We start from the raw sequence: 23,163 nt of genomic DNA, 5'->3' as shown, positions 1-23,163 counted from the left end.
AATTTCTGGCTTTAGGATATAAATGTTTGCCCTGTTTTCTTTATCCTAAAACATGTTGCTTCTTTGACACATTTGAGGGAAAAAATGTCAGCTTTTGTTCAAATATTGTTTTACGGTGTTAGTCTAATTACTTGGTAAATATGGTTTTGCGTGTGTTCATATAATCACTCTCTAAAACTCGAGTTTAGAAATAATTATCCATCTTTTCCTGAGACTTCGTACATAGGAAGATAAACAAGGAGATATCCTTGATTCAGATGTTATATTAGATTTATATTATTATTTTCTGTATAGACACTGGTTTTATCAGGAATGTTCATTTTGAACAAATGCAATTCTTTACTACAGGTAATGTTGTTAATGGAACCATCGGCAAGCAGATGGTTGATATGCTTGTGGAATCCTCCAACAACGTGGAGATGATTCTCAAATTTTTTGACATGTTCTTAAAACTAAAGGATTTGACATCTTCTGATACATTTAAAGAATATGACCCTGATGGCAAAGGAGTCATTTCCAAGAGGGACTTCCATAAAGCAATGGAGAGCCATAAGCACTACACTCAATCAGAAACCGAGTTTCTTCTGTCCTGCGCAGAGACAGATGAAAATGAAACCCTTGACTATGAAGAATTTGTCAAACGGTTCCACGAACCTGCAAAGGACATCGGCTTCAACGTTGCTGTTCTTCTGACCAATCTTTCTGAACACATGCCCAATGATACTCGACTGCAGACTTTCCTGGAATTAGCAGAGAGTGTGCTGAATTACTTCCAGCCCTTCCTGGGCCGCATCGAGATCATGGGCAGTGCCAAACGCATTGAGAGGGTTTATTTTGAAATCAGTGAGTCCAGCCGAACCCAGTGGGAGAAGCCCCAGGTCAAGGAGTCCAAGAGGCAGTTCATATTTGATGTGGTCAACGAAGGGGGAGAGAAAGAGAAGATGGAACTCTTTGTCAACTTCTGTGAGGACACCATATTTGAAATGCAGCTCGCGGCTCAGATCTCAGAGTCAGATTTAAATGAGAGATCAGCGAATAAAGAAGAAAGTGAGAAGGAGAAGCCCGAAGAGCAGGGTCCAAAAATGGGTTTCTTTTCCATTCTGACAGTCAAGTCGGCCCTGTTTGCTCTCAGGTATAATATCTTGACCCTGATGCGCATGCTCAGCCTAAAGAGCCTGAAGAAACAGATGAAGAAAGTGAAGAAGATGACTGTGAAGGACATGGTCACAGCCTTCTTTTCATCCTACTGGAGTATTTTTATGAGCCTCTTGCACTTTGTGGCCAGCGTTTTCAGAGGCTTTTCCCGCATCATCTGTAGCCTGCTGCTGGGAGGAAGCCTGGTAGAAGGCGCGAAGAAGATCAAAGTGGCAGAGCTCTTAGCCAACATGCCAGACCCCACTCAGGACGAGGTGAGAGGAGATGGAGAGGAGGGGGAGAGGAAACCCATGGAAACAGCCCTGGCCTCGGAAGATCTCACAGATTTAAAGGAACTGACAGAGGAAAGTGACCTTCTTTCGGACATATTTGGCTTGGATCTGAAGAGAGAAGGAGGACAGTACAAACTCATTCCTCACAATCCAAATGCTGGCCTCAGCGACCTCATGAGCAACCCAGTCCCCATTCCCGAGGTGCAAGAGAAATTTCAGGTAATTTATCTCTAAGTCACAGTAGCTCTCTGGCCTTCAAGTAGGCACAGTAAGTGAACTTTACATCCATTTCATGCTAGTGCCAGAATGGGGTTCAAGACCTGACTTGAATTTCCAAAGAGAAATGGCTTTTTGATAGGCGAAGCTAGCCTTTTGAAGATTCTTTACAAATTATTGAATTATCTTAAACTGTTATGGTGTAAACTCAAGTACCACCCTAATGACATTAGTCAGTTGAACAATTATTCCATCCACAAATATTTTATGAGTATTTACCATGTGTCTGACACTACTCAGCATCATAGGGAATTAAAAGAAATATAAGATGTGCTGACTGCTTTCGAGTTGCCTTAAAGAGTTTATTAGAAAGATTAAACTAACACTTATGAAAATAATTGAAAATTATGGTGTAAATAGACTAGGCAGTACGTGGTAGAGGTTACATATGTTGAGAAAATGGAAATGTCAGTATTGTTTGGAGTAATTAGATGAGATTTAAGAGGCAGGACTTATGTTGGCCTTGAAGGATGAATAATGTGTGAGTAGGTAAGTGATGTAAAGAAGAGTAATTCTGAAATAAGAAAAGAAGATGGGGGGCCGGCCCCATGGCTTAGCGGTTAAGTGCGTGTGCTCCGATGCTGGTGGCCCGCGTTTGGACCCTGGGCGCGCACCGACGCACTGCTTCTCCGGCCATGCTGGGGCCGCGTCCCACATACAGCAACTAGAAGAATGTGCAACTATGACATACAACTATCTACTGGGGCTTTGGGGGAAAAAAAAATAAATAAAAATTATAAAAAATAAAAAAAAAGAACAATAGTATTAAAAAAGAAAAGAAAAGAAGATGGGAAGGACTCAGAAAGTTTGTACCAGGCCGGCCCCGTGGCTTAGTGGTTGGGTGCGCGTACTCCGCTGCTGGCGGCCCGGGTTCAGATCCCGGGTGCGCACCGGCGCACCGCTTCTCCGGTCATGCTGAGGCCACGTCCCACATGCAGCAGCTGGAGGGCTGTGCAGCTATGACATACAACTATCTACTGGGGCTTTGGGGGAAAAAAAAAATAATAAATAAATAAATAAAAAGAAAGTTCGTACCTCTTGCTGGCGGGGTAGGTTAAGTGTGGAGAAGAAGAGAGAGGTGTTTACAGCAGTAGAATGAAAGGCACACATGGCACTTTTATCTCAGTATAGGCAAGAGGGTATCTTTTATAGGTTACAATTTGGCACATGGTCACAGGGCTCCCTACACTCATTCAAAGGTGATGTGTAATCCTGCTTTTCCTTTCCCCATTGACTCATTCAAGGAACAGAAGGCAAAAGAAGAAGAAAAGGAAGAAAAAGAAGAAAACAAATCCGAACCTGAAAAAGCTGAGTATGTGTCATTTCTGTATACTCTCCTTTGTTTCAGTAAGTCTATTTTACTGGTACTCCCTCTTCAGGGGATATAATGGAGAATCTCACGCTACCTGATGACATCTGTCATCTCAATGGAGAGACTCTGATGCGAGGACCCCAGTCCATGGGCAGGGAGAAGTGTAGACGCCCTCCTGGGCTGCCCTGCCAGTCTCTTTCTCCTTGTTCCCTGAGGATTGTGTTTGTGTGTTTCTCTCTCAGCGGAAAAGACTCCAGTGATTCCATGTGATGCTCTCCGCAAGGTGACTGACGGCTGCAGTTCTGTGTTTAAAATCATGCCTGTATTTCTGTCCTTGTAGAGAAGGGAGGAGACAAACATTCTGAATGTCATTGCATAGAGTCCTTGAGGGGTGGTGTTCCTCAAAGCGTAGTCCCAGGGCCACATGCATAAAAATTGCCTGGAGAGTTTGTTAAAAACACAGATTCCTGGGCCTCACCACAGAGATTCTGATTCAGCATTCCTGGTGTGGCGCCCAGGAATCTTCATTCTTACCAACACTCTTGGTGCTATGGAGCATGGTTATAAATGCAGAATAAGAAATAAAAAGCTGCATGTCAAGCAATAAAAATGTATAATTTCCTCATAACCCCGCCTTCCTATCAATAATTGAAACCTACATCTTTCCCCATGTTTAAATAGTTTTATATACACATTTTTAAACATTGGGGAAATCAAATTTTTAAGTGTCTGTAGTGCAACTATTCTCACATAGTATTTTATTTTCCTGCTCTATTCTGTTATTTTCTTTGGCCTGTCTTCATTGTCTGTTCTTTATAGCTATCCCTATTCATTGTCACAGATTTTGCACTGTTGGATCAGTTGTAAAAATGGCCGTGTAAATGACTATTATAGTGAAATGTAGTCATATGTAACAAAGCATGACAGTCATTTCAATAGCAATTCTTTAATGTTAAAAATAATGTTAAATATACCTCATATGGGTTAAAGTTAAGTATAGGTTATGTAAATGAGGGTTATGTATATGCATCTACACATAAGTACTTTCATGAAGGATTGGTATTTTTCACCTATATGGGTTTTAAGTGTTAAATTTCAGTGCTTCTAATTCCATTATTGTCTGAAAAATTAATATATTGACAACTTTTGACATGGGAAGAACCAAATACATATGCCTCTGATTTTAAGTCCTGATGGCTAGTCAGTGTTAAAGATTGAACATTAAAATCATAATTTAAAAATAAGGTGTGTTGGAAAGTCAAAACAAAAAACAAAAAGTCTTCATATTTTCTCTTTTTAGTTAAATGTTTTATTGTACAATTGGAAGGGGATGTGCTTTGTATAGGTATATAGACACTTGAAGCCTGTAAAATGCCCTTTAGATTTGAACCTCACAGAATTGCCATCTACAGGAGGATCTGATAAGCAAGAAATCCTATCCCTAATTCTAAAATTCTGAATATTATACTTCATTGGAAGAGAAATTGCTTTTCAAAAATGATACTATGATTTAAATATTTGTTCATTTGTATATTTTGGCACAAAGTCTGTCCAGTTCTTTAGTTTCTGGATGGCTTATATTTCATTCATTTGTGTTCATAGGGGAGAAGATGGAGAAAAAGAAGAAAAAAACAAAGAAGACAAGGGTAAACAAAAATTGAGGCAGCTCCACACACATCGATATGGAGAGCCAGAAGTTCCTGAGTCAGCATTCTGGAAGAAAATCATAGCTTATCAACAGAAACTTCTAGTAAGATGTTTTAGAATGAATATTGTTACTGATGTATTGTGAGGCCATAATAATTCAGGCTCAGTAAATATTCACTGACCTTCCCTTGAGTGGCAGTCAGGGAACCAAGTCAGTCCTGCAAGTATGTTTTATTTACCCGTCTTTGTGTGTTTATATTTTATAATGAATGCCTTTGGTCCACTGCTCCCTGTTGTCAAACCCATAACCTCTGCACACATTCACGTTACCAGAAACCATTTGACTTAGTGACCGCCAGCACAGTGCAACCACAAAGACTTTAGGGCAAGTCAATAAATATATTCTGACACTCCACTCTTTGCGGGACACTGTGTGAAGCTCTGCGATACATTTAAGCAAAACATGCCTTCTAGGGTACAAGTAATTCATACAGATGTTCCAGATTTGGGTTAGTCGGTATTTCTAGAACATCACCCTTTTACTAAAAACCAGTTATAAAAATATTAATACAGTGAGCGAATTTTCCATTGATAATAAGAAAATCTATTCAAAATTATTCTTTCAGTAGAAATGAAAAAAAAGAACGAAGAAAGAGAAGATAGTTCTTTATGTAGTGTCCTATACATTTTGCAGATATGCTCCCCAAATTAATAAAATACATATTCATATTTGGAAAACAAAGAAAGAAGATGTAGTTCTCTATCTCTATTCATACTCATACAGGATGGAATTCTTAAAAATATTGTTTGAAAGACCTTTTATATATGTGTATGTGTGTACAAATATATAATTTTTTAAAGGAAAAGGTTGGGAGATGAGTGTGCAGAATAAATCTACAAGAGATACTGATCAATAATGTCAGACCTAGAAATTAAGAACAACGCTCCTCATAATAAAGCCACTTGAAAGACAAAATCATATTTAGTGTTTCACAGCCTTTGTGAAATCAAAAATAGCCAATTAAGAAACCCAGTGTACTATAGAACTTCACCTATAAGGGAAATGGATTGTCCTCAGTAATTATGTATTCTGCTTATGGATAAATATATATTACATATTTTTATGTAATTTGTGCAAACATATATTTTAATTAATAGTTTTAACTGTTTTCTTAACCTATCTTGTATTTTCCCTATATTGTTTAGTACAAAGTACACTGAACATAAACATTTTCTAGATAACTCTGGATAATCACTAATTGGATATGTTGTCATAGTTGCCATGGCTGCAGGTGTGGTGTGGATGAGGCTGAATGGGCTCCACGATAACTTGCAATAGCCCCAGTGAATTACATTTAACTACAGTTTATGTGGACTATGTTTAACTACAGTTGTGTAAAGCAAGTAATTGAGGTTTTCTTCCATCTCTCTGTCTCAAGGGTCAATATTCTCTTACCTCTGCAGTTCCTATTTTCCTGCTTCTCTTTGCAGTATGACTTTCTCTACTCACCGATTTGCTTGCACAAGACTAGTCATGGCCACATCAGACCACCACAGGCCCCTTGGCCCCCAAGTCTTTGTGAGCTCCCAGCTCAGTTAACCAGGGTAACTAACTCAGCCTCTATGACCCAGTTCCACCTTCTAAGGAGAACCCGTGTGATTGACCCAGTGTGGTGTGGGGGCCAGCCTTGGTCCAATAAGCTGTGGCAATAAAGGCAGGATCATGTGTGGGGAGATGACACCACCAAAATGGGGTGTGTGTACAGAGAGGATATTGAGATGTGTTGTCATTTTGATATGGCCTTATGATGCTAAAGCCCCTGGCATATCAACCTTATAGACATCTCCCAATTAATATGAAAACAAATACTTGATATCTCCCATAGCCTTTTTCCTTAAATCCACTTTTCCTCTAGGTTGTGTGGGTTTTTTCCCCAGTTCAAGAAATGGCACCAACCATTTACTTAGTTGCTCAGACCCACAAATCCAGAATATATCATCTGAGTCCTCTCTTTCTTTCCCACCTCAAATACAATCCAACAGTAATTCTCTACAGCTCTTTCTTCCAAATATAACCAGTGTCTGCCCATTTCTTACCATCTCCACAGCTACCCCTGGTCCAAGCTACCACCATCAATGCCATCTCTTCCCGCACCCCTGGAATAACTTTCTGACTGGTCCCCTTGCTTCCTCTCTCTTGTCTCCTGTCTGTTTCCACACAGTAGCTGGAATAATCTTTCCAAATCATAATCTGATTGCATCAAGCCCACTTTAGATCCTCCAGTAGCTTGCCATCCCACCTAGAATAAAATAATAATTCTAATCATAATAACAAGATTAATAAGTAACTTTCCCTGGATTAATTTATCTAATCCTCATAGCAAACTTATGAGAAATGTTCTGTTGTTATCCCCACTTTACACATGAGGAACGTAATGCTACAAGAGTGACTGAGTCTCTGGTCCACATCCCACAGCGAGGAGGTGGTGAGGGCAGGCTTCACATCCAGGCACATGGCCCCGGAGGTCATAAACTGAACCACTGCACTGTAAGAGACAACATAAACTTATCAGAGGCCTGCAAAACTCTGTTCCCCGCTCACTTCTCTGACCTCATTACCTCCCCTCTCTCCTCTTCTCCCTGTGCTTCCTTCTTACTGTTCCTCAAACACATCAGCATCACTCTGAACCCAAAACCTTGCCAGCCATGGTCTCTTTCTCTGACAGACCCTCCCCCAGTTGTTCGCTTGACTTGCTCCCCTACGGCATTCAGGCCTCTACTCAAATGTCACCTCCTAAGATAAGCTTTCCTTGACCACCTATCTAAAATAACACCCCCATTCCCTAAGCCCTTAACCTCATGGCTTTTTCTTTACAACATTTAGCATTCCCTGAAATTATGTTTTTGATCTGTGAGTATGCTTCTTTATTATCTGTCTCCTCCATGGTGGCCCAAATTTTCTTATTCACTATTATGTCTATAGCACCAAGAATGGTACTTGATATATAGTAGGCTCTCAAGAAATAGTTTTGGGTAAATGAATGGATGCTTTATTTAAATTGTCTGCAAATTTCAAGTCTCTTGATTCAGTGACCATTTAATAATCTTTTTCACCTTCAGAACTATTTTGCTCGCAACTTTTACAACATGAGAATGTTGGCCTTATTTGTCGCATTTGCAATCAATTTCATCTTGCTTTTTTATAAGGTACGTACATCTTAGTCTTTTAATAACTATTATGAAACCACAAATAGACTGAATTGAAAGCAAAGATTTCACAGATCCACTACTGAGCACATCTAAAGTTCTTCTAAAATATATTTTGATGAAAGATAAATCCTAAGGCTTGTGCACACCACTGAGTGTTGACTGGGGCAGGGATAGATCTGTTCCTCTGACCCAAGTGAGAAATGCCTCAGCTGAAGACTGATTTGGCACGGGGATCACCCCCAGTCTTCCTAGCCTAATTTGGCTGAATATCTCACCTGTTACTGTATCTGGGTATGGCATCCCTGTATTACGTTAAATTCTTTTGATAATTGAGAAGGCAGTTTAGCCATCTCATTTTTTCCTGCATGCATGGGAATCCTCGTAACTCTTGATTAGATTAGAAGGAATTTAAAAAGTGGGTTCATTATTTGCCATTGCTTTTTGAAAAGCTATCTTTTTAGCCTTGGCTTTTAGTCTTTTCATTGTACAGTTGGTTTCACGTCAAGCTGTTTGCTGATAAGGCTGAGTTTCCGTTGTTTCTGGTTTACACTGATGTCTTAGAGGAAGTGAACTGACCATACTTTAAATGGTTTGAATCAGGTCTCCACTTCTTCTGTGGTTGAAGGAAAGGAGCTCCCCACTCGCAGTTCAAGTGAAAATGCCAGAGTTAGCAGCCTGGACAGCGGCTCGCCTCGAATCATCGCAGTTCACTATGTTCTGGAGGAGAGCAGCGGCTACATGGAGCCCACGTTGCGTATCTTAGCTATTCTCCACACAGTCATTTCTTTCTTCTGCATCATAGGATACTACTGCTTGAAAGTAAGATAGTAAGGCACCAAGGTACCTGTATGTGTCTGTGTGTGTGCATGTCTGTTGCAGGTTGGACTTCTGGGGAAGCAGATTCTGAAATGGAAATTACAGGGACAAAGCTTATTAGGGAATGTCCCATGAATCAACACCTGTGGGGCAAGGGGAGGAAGCAGGGTGAAACAGAGGGAAAAATGGGGCTACAGTGCAGATGCAATAGGGCACAGTCACAGGCCTCAGTCTCTGAAACTGGGATGCCCTTCAGGGTTGTCCTAGGGCATTGGAGCCCAGCCTTTAGAGCTCTATGTATACCAGTCGTTGGCTGCACGCTGCCCTGGGAAGGGGATATGGCCTTGGGCTGTCTTAGGTAGCTTTCTTTCACATATTGGTATTATTAACATAGTGGCCAATTTCCCCTATAACTTGACCCCACAGAGGTGACCCACCCACTATGCTCCTAGCAATGCTCCAGTGGATTAGGAATTATAGAAATACGTCATATCGAACCTATGAGTCGTCTCGATCGTTATGTTATTAGATATGTATCTATTGCCATCTTCGGCAGAAATGCTTCACAGTTTGTCGTACTTCACCCAGAAAATAATGCAGCTCTATCCCCAGAGCCCTACCAAGGGAATAATATAATTTGGTGAATAGAACTCAAGACAGTCTCTCTGAGTGCTCTGAGCTGCCGGTTACCTTTACAAACCTCTTTATTTTTTCCTAGCAAGATGCCTTTTCACTGTAATGCCTTTATTTCACTCTCCCCGGCCTCTGATTATGAAGCTTCCAGAAGACTTTTGAAAAACTAGGGCGCAGGGTAACATACTAGAATGTAAAGTTTTCTTCAGAGACTCCTCCCCCTCCCTTTTCTTCCCTTGTTTGTGGGAGAGGATATTTTTGGATACTTGCAGAATATCTGCATCTTTCTTGTATCTGTGCCTTGTGTAAAGTCTGTTCGTATGAAAAGAGAATTAATATGTTCTGGAGATATTTTGGCAAACTGACAAAGATTTTTGCTGATGTTGAGATTAAAATTTATTTCAAAATAGCATGTGGGCATGCTGAGCATGGAATTATTAAAGAGATTTCTCAAATAAAACTGCATTTTTTTAGAAGCATGCATTTTGGAACATTAGTAACATTGCTATATTTTATTTCATCCATTTGTGTTGCTATATATATATGTATATAATATGCAAAAGAAAAATAATTTTGCATAATCTTTTTAATACTTAAAAGTGATTTTATTAGTGCAATTATCTATGAACTTCTATGTGTTTAGAAACATATGCATATATATAATATCTATTCTATCCTGTTTTTCTAAAACCTCTAGATTCTTCTTTCTGTCTAAATATAGCCAATTCATTTTCACTCAATTTTTACCTTCCTGGAAGTTAACATGGGAAATATTTCTTTCCAAAAGCTGTTTTGTAAAGATAGTGACCACGGGAGATGCCAGTAAATCTAAACTAATTTTAACATGTTTATTTTTCAAATGTAGGTCCCATTGGTTATTTTTAAACGAGAAAAAGAAGTAGCTCGAAAATTGGAATTTGATGGGCTTTATATTACAGAACAGCCTTCTGAAGATGATATTAAAGGCCAGTGGGATAGACTGGTAATCAACACACAGTGAGTAAAGAATTATGTGTGACATTTCTGTGCTCAGAAATTTTAAGACAAAAAATACTTTGCTGGAGTTTCTGCAGATTTGTCAAAAGTTTGAGAGGTGAAAAATAGTTATATATTCAGCCAAGAAAATCAAAAGACTAACGCCGTCAGCCTCTTAATGGATGCCATCAATTTTTGCCCTCTGTGTTCTGAATTCCTTAATCAGAAATGGCTTTGAGTCCATTCCCACAGCACTGATGGAACTTAACATCCATTACTCAGTGTTCAGGGAAGTGTGTAGCTGGAGGTACATAACCTACAGTGCGGGCTTATCTCAGCCAAAAGCACAGAGGAAGCAAAAATTATTCATTAAGGAAAGAGTTGTGGCATTAAAGGAAAAAATATTGAATTTCACACTTTTAATGTGTCTAACTTGTAAACTTTTAGTTGGTACCATCAAGCAGCCTAGCATAAAACTAGCTAAGCATTATGACATGTGAAATATAAGACAGGAAAACAAATGCTTTTTCTGGACACTAATTATTTAGCCTTGTGAGATCAAGATCCAAACTACTAGCTGCTGTTTCAAGTATAAATCCATCACAAAAGTATAGTTTGTACTTCTCAAAAGTGAAATATCTTTTTTTCTAATTGTGATTAGTTCTGCTTATTATTAAAAGTCATTATTTCTGATAGGTTCTGAGTTTTCAAATGAGGATGTTTTATTTGTGAATTGTAAATGTTTACTCTAAATGCTTGATGTTTTATTTAGCAACTCTAGCTGTTGATACTAAATCTAATCAAGTCTCTCCCTTTAAGTGAATTCTATATTGATCATGGTAGCAGAGTCCTGTTTTTGGTGCCATGCTCAAAGTGTCCTTGAGGATAACTAGTGGGAATGAGATTTTTTTACTTCATAGGAAAAAAAATGACAGATTTTTTTAGATACTTTAGTTTTTAAAGACAGTTGACAAAGAAGTGTATGTATTGACACATTATAAATAAATAAAAAAGATAAGGACTGCTTATTAATAAATATTCTCATATTCTTCTCCATAAAAATATTACCCTGTAGTCTTTTTGTGATTTACATGTATATATTTATATATTAAGATTTAAAATAATGTTTAATATACCCATGATTTGCATATTATTTTAAGTATTTTGTATATTCCAAACAGTATGTTATTTTTCATTTTTAAAAATGACAATGTTTTACATTTATGCTTTCATATCTTTTAGGTCGTTTCCCAACAACTACTGGGACAAATTTGTTAAAAGAAAGGTAATACTTATAAGAAGGAATAAATTCTGTATTTTTCTTCCGAAAGTGCAATTCAGATTTGAATTTGATGTGGCTCGTATGTAGCATGAGATACTGACGTGTGCTTTATCTGCCTGTTAATGTCATTTCAAAATGGTGGTAGAATTGAAGATGAATTTCAAAAATGGCACATAAGAAATCCATACTCTGCAGCTACAAAATAAATAGGCACTCCTTCCTCCACCCTTTCTCTGACTCAGGTGAATAAACAGTGCTCAGGCCACACATTAACAAGAACTGGTAAGAATCCTCTCTGAGGCTGTTTGGGTAACCTAAATTGGCTGAAGGCCGTTTTCTGCTAAGATTGCTGGTAAGTCATGAGGGCTGGGATCCTCCTTTCCACTGAAGAAGTCAATTTGTTGCATGACAACTGTTGGGGGAAGAGGGAGAATCTCCCTCTGCCCTTTCCCTTAAGGTTCTTATGGCTGGCCAAATAATTAACAAGACAGGTTAGCAGGAGAAAATAATACCAAGTTTAATAACATGTATACATGGGAGAAAGCAGGGACACTGTGTTTCTCCACACAATAGCAGAAATTCTCGTCTTAAATACCATGTTCAGCCAATGACAAAGGAGGATTTTGGGGGTTGGGGGAGTCAGTTACAGGAGATTACCACTAAAGCACAGTAAACAAGAGTAAGGTTTATTATGCAGCCCCAAGGCCTCACCTTCCACATTGATAAGTCACTAGAAATGAGCTCATCCCCCTCTCTTCTCAAAACAGAGAGGGAGATACCTTTACAAATGGAGATTTCCCTTATAAATGTAAATGATTGTCTGGCACCTCCTCGCAGGGTCATCCAGAGAATGTGGCCAGAGAGACAGAACTTCTGATAAGAGGGGCTTGCTGGTGCCTTTCCTATTGTAACATTTACCCTACGTTATCTTTATAGCCATCATGATAGATCTGTTCCAGGAAGGAGCCACCATGTCAAATTCTTTAGGCAGTTAGTGGGGGAGGTCAACTGTCCCTAGAGAAAACAACCAAGGTAAAGAGATAGATTACAAGGTGGCCAAATCTTGATCTCCCACACAACAAAGGACTGACTTTTGTTTATTTATATAACTTTAAAGATCTTTTATTTTTATAAAGTTTTATTCTGATGCAGACTGCATCAGAGGGCGGTAGAAAGAATGCTGAGATGGATTCAGCTATGGACTGTGGCACCTACAAAAGCTCTGAGTATGAGAGTCAAGGATCATCTCTCCTCTTCCTACCACAGGATTTTCATGTAGATCACTTTGTTTTTTTAATGAAAGGTCAACACAAATAACCAATAGCCATAACCATTCTATAGATAAGAGAAATAAGGTGAGTTTTACGGTCAGAGTGAGGATTATAACGGGAAGGCCTTTTCTAGAAAGGAAGAAAGTGTTCCGAGAAGCATGGTTTTCAGTATAGTCTTTTTAGAACAAGAACATACATTAAACACACTCAGGATACATTTTCATCAAAGTTTCAAAGAGATATTTAGTTGCAAATTAGCAGGTCAACAGGACCCTGATGTTGGGAAAGGGACAAATACCCTGTTACCAATATGGCGTAGGAGGGGAAGTATGCATTCTTATCTTAAGAGAGTGCATTCTTTACTTTAATGGTTAAAGCAGACATACAATGTATGTTTGATAGGCCGTTAAGTCAGACTTCTTTAGTTCAAGCCGAATCAGTTTTGAACCCAAATAGTTACCCCATATATCTCAATATGTGAAAATCTCTTGTCAGAAATAATGTATGTAACAGTTCCTGTACATTGTAAAACACTATCATCATTATTTTCTAGCTCCTACTTATTCCTTGAACCCCCCTAATTGCCAAACTGACTCAATTCACCGTCTGTTCCATAATGAGATCAGCTCCAGTGTAGACAGTCTGGAACGGACGGCTGAAATATCTGTCGAATGAAAAGTGGTCTTTTCCCTTTGATTCCACCAGCTCAGCGCTGCTCAGAGGATGCTCGGCCACTAGCAGCCACAGTTTTTTTGTTACCGCTCTGAAGGGAGATATGGAGCTTGCACCAGGAATTTAAATCAATTACATCATGAAGCACATGGACTTTTTTTTTTTTAACTAACAAGACTTTTTAGTTGAAAGAAGCAGCATGTTTGTTGATTTTTATTTTGGTGCAAGTGTTGTGTCTCCTATGACTTGGCATTCTGAGTTGTGTTCTACTCTGCATACGAGCACATCCAAATTAGGCAAAAGCTTTGGAAAAATAATTTTTACGTAATTTTAAATAGATAATTTGAATATTTTATTTAACAGAATAAAGAAGAAGCTTCTAAATTTTAAAGCAAGAATTTCTATGAAGGAAACTCTGTATTTAGAGTCAAATACGTAGATAAATTGTAATTGCAGCTAAGACTCTTCACAGCATTCCTCCTCTCATCCCCAATTTTTTTTCCTGGGAACGGGGTGAGAATACAATCCTTAGAGAACTCCCACTCAGATCAGCCCAGACCATTTTCAGTGCTGTGAGAATAAGGCAAAACAAATTGTTTTAATTAACCTAAATTGTATATGTTCATAGGCTTTTTAACTACCATTGCTCTTTATGTTTTCTTTTCATTTACCTGATTGTGTATATTCAGAAAATGCCAATTTTTATTTCTGCCAATCCTTTCTTTCTTTCCATTTGTGTATTTTTCCTTCATTTACTCCAATCTTCTATTTTATCATCCCCCGTCTCCTTTTCCCTCCTTCTCATTTCCTTTGTTTCTTCTGTATTCCTGTTCTTTGCTTTTCTACCCTCTTTTCACCTTTCGCTGCCAGTTCTCTTTCCTCCTGCTTTTCCTTCATTCCTTTTCTCGTTCCCTCCATTGTCATCGTTGTGTGGACTTTTGTGGTGTGTTAACTGTGGGCTGAGAGTCGCTCTATCACAGCGTCCGACATACTGAGCTCAAGGGTGAGCTGGGAGCCCCTGTCTAAGCTCTGATCTGAAAACACGACACGTGGGCAAAGCCAGGCAAATGGGACAGAAGGAGAGGGGACAAGAAAGCCGAAGGGGGTGGCTAAGAAGTAACTTTAGTAATGGACAAGGAAGCTACACTAGATAAGAATTAAACTGAGGACATGAGGATGGTGACAGGGTTCCAGGTCCAGGTGTTATTGAAGAATTGCTGGAGTCAGGGTACTACGGGGAGAGTTGAACAGTTGCAGTGGAGACTGCGGAGGGGATGCCCTCTCTGTGGTGGCCAGCCCAGTAGCCTGCAATGGTCTGTGCAGAAGATCTTTGCTGGGAGTCAGGCACTGCCCAGATGCTTCCTCACCCCTCTCTGGCCAAGCTTGGCAACCTTGGCATGTTATGTTTTCTAAGACACAATTTCCTTTTCTGCGGAATAGAATACTAATGACACAAAACTTACACATTATGACAGTCTCATGAGGGAAAGCAGGTTAAAGTTCTTAGCGTAATTCCTGGCACAAAGTATGAATTTGGTAGAAGTTACTTTCATTCCATTTCCTCCCACTTCTTTAGCAGTTGACTTCAGCCCATCCTCTTTCTATCACTTGCTTCCTTCTCTTGCAGAAGAAATCTTGTTCCTCAGATAGATATTACTTAAAATGCTGTAAGTGTGCTTAGGCCTTAGGTAGTGTAATCACAGAAAATGAGCCATAAACTAGATTTTTAAGTGAACTTGAAAATAAGACAAATATATTCTAAGTATAAAAGTAATTAGATGTTTATATGCACATACATAGTTGATATTACTTAGTGGTTGAGGCCAGCACAATACTTTCCTTTCCTGCCTCCAGGTTATGGATAAATACGGGGAGTTCTATGGCCGAGATAGAATCAGCGAGTTACTTGGCATGGACAAAGCTGCTCTGGACTTCAGTGACGCCCGGGAAAAGAAGAAGCCAAAGAAAGACAGCTCCCTATCAGCTGTGTGAGTGTTACTTCTGCTGTCTCCTATAGGTCCAGGTAGAAAGAAGAGAAAACTAATACATTTCTGACTTGCTTGTGCATTGCTTTCCTTTGCTTCAGTGTCAAAGGAATAGAGAGATGAGAGAAACAGAATGCATAGACAGTCTACATTTATACTTCTGAGTATTTGGGCCTCTGGAATGATTAGATTTTTTTCTATTAATTTTTGAAGGTGCCTTTTTTGTTATTTACATTAAAGAAGAAAAAATAAAGAAGACTTATGTTCTTAGTTTAATTTGTCTTTTCTATCCTTAAATGCCACTTAAGTCAAAATAAAACATATGCAAAACTGCAATATATGACTCTGTTTTCTGATGCTTCCCATTTGAAAAGAAGTTTATTTTCTTAGGTTTTGGAAAAAGGAAGTATGTATCCCTTTTATTAGAAATGTTCAAAGTTTAAATCCTTTTATTATAATTATTGTGCTTTCTTTAAATGGCAAAGACTTTGTATGTCAGAAATACTATGCTGGCATACTATTACTTGGAAAGTTTACTTTAAAATGAGGCACTTTTAATATAGTGCTTGCATGGAATAACATGTTATGATATAACTAGAAAGATGTAAACCAGTTGAATTGAATTCACCTGAGACTGAATTTTACACACACACATGTATATGTATAGTGTGAGTATACATATATATCTATTTTGCAAATTTAATCAACTGTATTTCTGGAATAAATGTAAAGCATACATACTTTCAAAATGTAATTTCTTATCATAACCACTTAACAATTTTAGCAGAAACATAATAGTGACCTTCCCTTAAAACATTTCAACCTTTCTTATCTATTTATGGTCTCAGTCAGTGAGGGATGTGATGATACTTTGAAAACATAAATATTTTAGGTTCTGTAGAACAGTATTATTTTGTCTTAGATAAATATTTTAGTTAGCATTAAAAAAAGTATTTTGGCTGACCTATCTCATTGGTCATATATTTTTTATCTGTCTGAAAACTTGTTGGAGCTACTTGGGTTACTTTAGAAATAACGTGAATCCAGTTGAAAAGTAGTTAGATAAGCAAATATATGACAGAAATTGTGAATTTAGATCCAAAATATTTCTTGGATATTTTAAGAAAACAAGTATGGTACTTAAAGACTATATCATTGTCTATAAGATGAAGTACAGTTGACCATCCTTAGGAACAAAGGCCCTGGTGTTAGACTATCATATAAAACAAAGACTGTGGTGTGAATGGTGTTGAGTTTCCTACTAACATTTTTAGATCCCTGATAAGCAATGTAGAATTAAATAATTTTACTGAATTATACATTTTCCACGGTCATATTTGTGACTCTAAAAAATAAATTTGAAAAAAATCAAAGGAAAGTTTAGACTTTTTTTTACTGTGAACAAACAATTTTAAATTAGTGGAATATTACACTGTTTTACATAGTAAACGTTTGCAAATTTGACCCCCAGCAAAGTACCAGGAAATTAATGTGGCATTTATTAATACCTTTAAATATAAATAATAAAATTAGAAGAATGAAAATCTTTTAGTAAATAATGTACATTACTTGGAAAAATATTTACATGTAGTGTTCCTTTTTTAAAGTGTTTAGAAAGATCACGTTTTAAAAGATTATCTGGGGCCGGCCCCGTGGCGTAGCGGTCAAGTGCGTGGGCTCCGCTGCTGGCGGCCCGGGTTCGGATCCTGGGCACGCACCGACACACCGCTTCTCCGGCCATGCTGAGGCCACGTCCCACATACAGCAACTAGAAGGATGTGCAGCTATGACATACAACTATCTACTGGGGCTTTGGGGGAAAAAATAAAAAAAAAAAAAAAAAAAAGATTATCTGGTTTCTATATGAAAATTATCTGAACATTTGAATACAAGGAAACTTCATGTCTCCATTTGTTCATGCACTTATTTATCAATCAAATAATGGGGCTTGGTATGTGCACATTTATTTATTTATTTATTTATTTTTTGTGTGAGGAGATCAGCCCTGTGCTAACATCTGCCAATCCTCCTCTTTTTTGCCTAGGAAGACTGGCCCTGGGCTAACATCCATGCCCATCTTCCTCCACTTTATATGGGACGCTGCCACAGCATGGCCTGACAAGCGGTGCGTTGGTGCGTGCCCGGGATCCAAACCGGCGAACCCCGGGCCGCCGCAGTGGAGCACGCACACTTAACCGCTTGCACCACAGGGCCGGCCCCTGTATGTGCACATTTAAATAGGTGGCCAGAGGCTGGCCCCTTGGCAGAGTGGTTAGAGTTCCACACGCTCCCCTTTGGGGGCCTGGATTCACGGGTTTAGACCCTGGTACAGACCTACTCCACTCATCAGCCATGCTGTGGAGGCGTCCCACATACAAAATAGAGGAAGATTGACACAGATGTTAGCTCAGGGCAAATAAATAAATAAGTAAGTAAGTAAGTAAGTAAGTACTTGGCCAGCTTGCCTCTTGGGGATAGAATGGCTGCCAGTAACCAGAAAGCCTGCGTGCTTCTTCATTTGTGTCTTCATGGAGTAACAGGGGGAGTTCATCTCTCAAAACTGCCTAGCATAACTCCTCACCTTCTGGCTTATAGTTTACCCCTGAACCAAGCCCTGTGGCCAGGGGAATGCTGTGCTCTGATTGGTCTAGATCAGCTATGGCCAGTCCCCAGGGGTGGTGGGGTCAGCCCCATCCAGACAGCATCACTACCGCAATTGGTGAGGAAAGAATATTGTGCACTACAGAAAGGATATGCTGCTTAGTGATGTTGGTAGCAAACTTGTCACCCTGGTGTATGATAAGGATGGAAAATAATGATAAAAATAATTTTTTAAATAAAGTAAGAAACTACCATGGGAAGTTCAGACATCCTGATATAAACCTTTATTTTATTTTCAATTGCTTTCGTGGAAAATAATCATGCTCTCGTGCAAATTGCCTCATTGTTTATTTTTTTCCATCTCTTCCTTTTTTATTTAAGAAAAATTATTTTTATGTTGAAACCCATTGTAAATATTCATGGAACTTTAAAAAAATGTTCTTTAATAATAAAATTGATTATAGCTCAAAGACAACTTTATTTCCTTAAAATAAAAAAATCCTAGGCTAAGGTAAATTAAACCTTACCCCCTAGGGGGAAGGTCTTCTAAGTCAGCTTTGCTTAGCAACTACTTATCCTAGCACTTATAATTTAAGATTGGCCTAATTAAAAGAAATGATTAAAGAAGTAATTATAAGACTAAAACAGTAAGTCTAGAGAAGCCCTTTTGAAAATAGTACTAATTTTATATTGTACTATATCATATCCTGTCATATCAATTACCTGGCATATTGGAAAGGCTAACAAAGTATTGTAATTTCTAACCCATAAATCAGTGGCATGTTCTGAAACAATGAAAATTAAAGAGTCTATTTTACTATGTGTATTTTAATCTGCAAAGATCATGAATATTTATGCTAAGATTCATTCATTCAACATATATTTATTGAGAGATACTCAGTGTGCGATATAACGTGGTTAGTGCTGGGGAGTTCACAGACGAATGAACAAAGCGTAAATACATGTCCTTAGGTACACACCTACTAGCACAAAACAACGTAGGAAGTGATCGTAAAGGGAGGTGTCTACAAAGTGCTATGGGAACCGAGGGGAAGGGTTAGATTCCATCTTGCATTGAGAAGGTGAGGTTTCTGAAAAAAAAAGGAAACAAAAACAAAATGAAAAAGCCCTTTCATTGGCAAACTCAGTATAGTTGTAAAATAACTGTGGACATTTATGCAGGTTTTCATTAGCCGAACTAAAAATTATTCTGTTGGAATGCAATTACAAATGTATAATGAAAGTTAGTGAGGAAACCTTTGGTACACACCTTTTGGTTAATTTCGTACCATTTCCAGGAATAATTGTTACATATAAAGTGAGTTTATATTTGATGTAAGAAAAGAAAAGGTGAAAAAGAAAGGACTATTCTTAAATAATAGAAGATGAAGGTGGTGATGTTCTGTTTTGTTTTGTTTTCCAAGATCCCTCTAAAAAAGCATCACAAAACTCTGGAATACATTGTCCAAGGGGGCTCCCAGTGCTTCTCTTGGCACCTGGGCTAGAACTAATCTCCTGAGATGCTGACTAGTCTCATCCCATGTAAACCCTAAAAGTTCGCATCACAAGGGAAAAACATTTTTTTTTTGAAGCTGTATGATGGATGTTAAACTTGTGATAATCATTTCGCAATATATGTAATGTAATATATAGATACATGTCAAGCCATTATGCTGTAAACTTTAAACTTATACATTGCAATATGTTAATTATATCTCAATAAAACTGGGGGGAGAAAAAAAAGAAAGTGAATGCCAGCAGGCTCTTGCGAGCCTATGAGTCTATGCTTAATGTGCATATCTACAAATTCTTTTCTGTCTTTCCAGACTGAACTCTATTGATGTGAAGTATCAGATGTGGAAACTAGGAGTCGTTTTCACTGACAACGTAAGCCAGCTTCATTACCACAAAGTAAAATGCACTCTGATTAGATGAGTCTGTTGGGCTTCTGCAGATGGAAGGATGGATATTTAAGAAAGTTATTCAAATATCAATTCATTTAATACAGACCATATCTGAGAAAGACCCACGGAACTATATGATTAATCAGCTCATCTCTCATTACATTTCTTTCAATAGCTGAAAGCTAAAATGAAAATATATTTACACAAGAAAAAGAAACTGAGTTGGGAATTCATGTGTATTATCACTCAGATTTTAGTTAAGCAATGGCATACTTCAAAGTTTTATAGATGTTAAAAAGAAGTTCTAAATATATTTAAAAAAAATTTTTAGCGGCCGGCCTGGTGGCGTAGCGGTTAAGTTTGCGCGCTCTGCTTCAGTGGCCCGGGGTTGGCAGGTTCAGATCCCAGGCGCAGACCAACACGCTGCTTGTCGAGCCATGCTGTGGCAGTGTCCCATATTAAGCAGAGGAAGATGGGTGTGGATGTTAGCCCAGGGCCAATCTTCCTCAGCAAAAGGAGGAGGATTGGCATTGGATGTTAGCTCAAGGCTAATCTTCCTCACAAAAAAAAAAAATTTAAACATTAACTGTGATCAATTTAAGTTTCCCGTAAATTAAATTGTTGTGCTCTTTTTTCTTGATTGATTCTTCTTTTATCAAAGAGCCTAAGAGCCTATGAACTAAACATAGGGCCCAAGTATATATTCAAATACAATGAAAAAAAAATCACCTATTTTTTTTTTTTTGTGAGGTAGATCAGCCCTGAGCTAATATCCATGCCAATCCTCCTCTTTTTTGCTGAGGAAGACTGGCCCTGAGCTAACATCTATTGCCAATCTTCTTCCTTTTTGTCCCTTTTCTCCCCAAAGCCCCAGTAGATAGTTGTGTGTTATAGTTCCACATCCTGCTAGTTGCTGTATGTGGGACGCCACCTCAGCATGGGCGGGCAAGCGGTGAGTCGATGTGTGCCCAGATCTGAACCCAGGCCGCCAGTAGCAGAGCGTGCGCACTTAACCGCTAAGCCACGGAGCCCGCCCCCAAAAAATCACCTATTGCTAAAAGCTACAGTTGTCAGGGCAAATAATCACATTTTGCTACCCTAGCTCACTCAATAGCTTGACATTTGTGATTCTTAGAATTTTCAGTTTAAATACTTGTTACTATTGATTATTTTGATGCTCCCATTTGCTGGCTGTGGGAAGTTGCTGGGAGAATCATGAAACTCACTGAATAGGTCAACTACACATTTTTGCTGTAGATCTCAGCCCATCTTCTCATTGCTGCTTCATAATCCTCTCACCATCCTCACACCCTGCTGCACATAGGAACATATGAACATACCTGAAGGCTTAGCCCTATACCTCTGCTGTTCTTTCTCCCTTGGACATCTCATTTAGTCTCCAAATCTCACTCTGGTTTTAGTACTGACTTTTATAGTGAATGTAAGTTCCATTCTCCTAGAGACCTATGACACCCCCAAAATTCTCCTGCCTCTATCATACCCACCCCTGCCTCACCCAGCCATGGGCCCAGAACTCTGGGTCTCTTACAGAACCTTCCTAAGAGCTCAAAATCGAGTCTTATACGTATTTTGTAGAATCATCAACCGTTAATAAGGTGATTTGTAGCCACTTTCTCATCTAATAATAGAAGCAACTCCCCTGAATAAAAAGGAGGCCACCTCGACTCCAGCGTTGGTGTTTTCCATTCAAGTAGCCAGGCCATCTTGGCTTCTGCCTGCTAAGGTCAATTCTCTGTGCCACAGGACTTGCGTAGCCCACTTTTGCCAGGTGCATCTTGTCTATAATATTCACTTTGCTGTGTAGTTTTCTTGTCCTCCAGAGAATTTGGGCATGGACAGATCCTGGAGGAAGTCTGAAGAACCTTCTTCAGACGTCTTTCGGATATATTATTAGGCGTTCATCTACCTGCAGTTTCCTGGCTTCTGTTTGGCCAATCACCTCTCAACATGTATTCAGTCTTCAGTAGCACAGTTTCTCTCTGAAACACAGCTAGAATTACCAGATGAAATACAGGATTCTCAATTAAATTTAAATTTCAGATAGCTAAATATATATATATAATTTTTAGCATAAGTATATCCCAAATATTGTATGGGACATACTTAACCTAAAAATTATTTATTCTTTATCTGATATTCAAATTTAACTGTATTTTTATTTGCTAAATCTAGCTACCTAAGCACAGCACCAGGGTACAGTCCACACGTGTATCCCTGACTCAGCTTATCACTTATGTACATCTCGTCTTCTGCCCACAAACTTGTCCTTTTTCCTCAGCCTTTGCATTTCTTATTGGCCTATTATAGATCTCCATCTGAATGTCCCATGGCAAATTTCTCATCTTCTCTCTCCTCCGCTCCTCCCCATCTAATTCAGTCCCCTGTCCACAACTTCCTCTCTCGGTTAGTATTTTTGTTCTTCTTGCTACCCAAGCTCAAATTACTAGGTCAGACTCCTTCTTTTCCTTCTTCCAATATATACATTTAGTTATTTGCCTGATCCTGATCCTATTTCTGTCCTTTGTAATTCTCCCTTCTGCCCTTACTGATTTTGCTGCTAGCTGTGGTTCTCATAACCCCGCCGGTGGGCTTGGCCAGTAGACCTCGAATTTAACGGCTCTGCTACTTAACAACATTTTTTAGAAAGTAGCTTAACTTGAGTGAGCTCACTTTCCTCATTTCTAAATTAGAGCTAAATTGCCTGTTTATCAGGGGTCTTGCAGGAATAAAATGAGAGACTGTATGTGCAGATATATGGGACACTGACCAGCACTTAGTAGGAGCTCAAGAAATTTCCATAAAATGCCAGTTTTCACATACCATTATTCTGTTCACGATGTTCCAGTGGCTCGTATGTGCCTATGGGATTTGCCCATATCCCTTAACTTGGCCTCGAGGCCTTCCAACCCCACTGTACTTTTGCAGCCTCATTTTCTGAAACAGAAACTCACCACCAAACCAAACCATCATTCCCGAGCACACTCTGCATAGTCTTATCTCAGTGTCTGTTTTCTTCTACTTGATCTCTAACTTCAGTCCCACATTGTCCATGAAATCTCTTGTGCCACCTCAGCCCTGTCTACCTTGTTTTTGTTCTCTGTTAAAGATTAGATATATTAGAGTCAAAATGA

At 38.8% G+C, this 23,163-nt stretch overlaps 1 protein-coding gene across 3 annotated transcripts in view; it reads left to right on the top strand.

The window, feature by feature from the left end:
* RYR2 (ryanodine receptor 2) overlaps positions 1-23,163 on the top strand; it is a 694,605-nt gene that overhangs the window by 652,747 nt on the left and 18,695 nt on the right. For all 3 annotated transcript variants that reach the window (XM_087431907.1, XM_087431906.1, XM_087431905.1), the window contains 9 exons: positions 349-1,646; positions 2,948-3,015; positions 4,618-4,765; positions 7,783-7,869; positions 8,473-8,691; positions 10,187-10,317; positions 11,539-11,581; positions 15,376-15,509; positions 19,934-19,994. In XM_087431907.1, coding sequence (XP_087288033.1) covers positions 349-1,646; positions 2,948-3,015; positions 4,618-4,765; positions 7,783-7,869; positions 8,473-8,691; positions 10,187-10,317; positions 11,539-11,581; positions 15,376-15,509; positions 19,934-19,994 — 2,189 coding nt within the window. The remainder of the gene's footprint in view (positions 1-348; positions 1,647-2,947; positions 3,016-4,617; positions 4,766-7,782; positions 7,870-8,472; positions 8,692-10,186; positions 10,318-11,538; positions 11,582-15,375; positions 15,510-19,933; positions 19,995-23,163) is intronic.

The sequence above is a fragment of the Ceratotherium simum genome, chromosome 6 (assembly GCF_057802395.1).
Source record: "Ceratotherium simum simum isolate JZ-2026a chromosome 6, ASM5780239v1, whole genome shotgun sequence".
NCBI lineage: Eukaryota > Metazoa > Chordata > Mammalia > Perissodactyla > Rhinocerotidae > Ceratotherium > Ceratotherium simum.
Note: the sequence above shows the minus strand (reverse complement) of the source record. Positions and strands in the feature narration are given on the sequence as shown.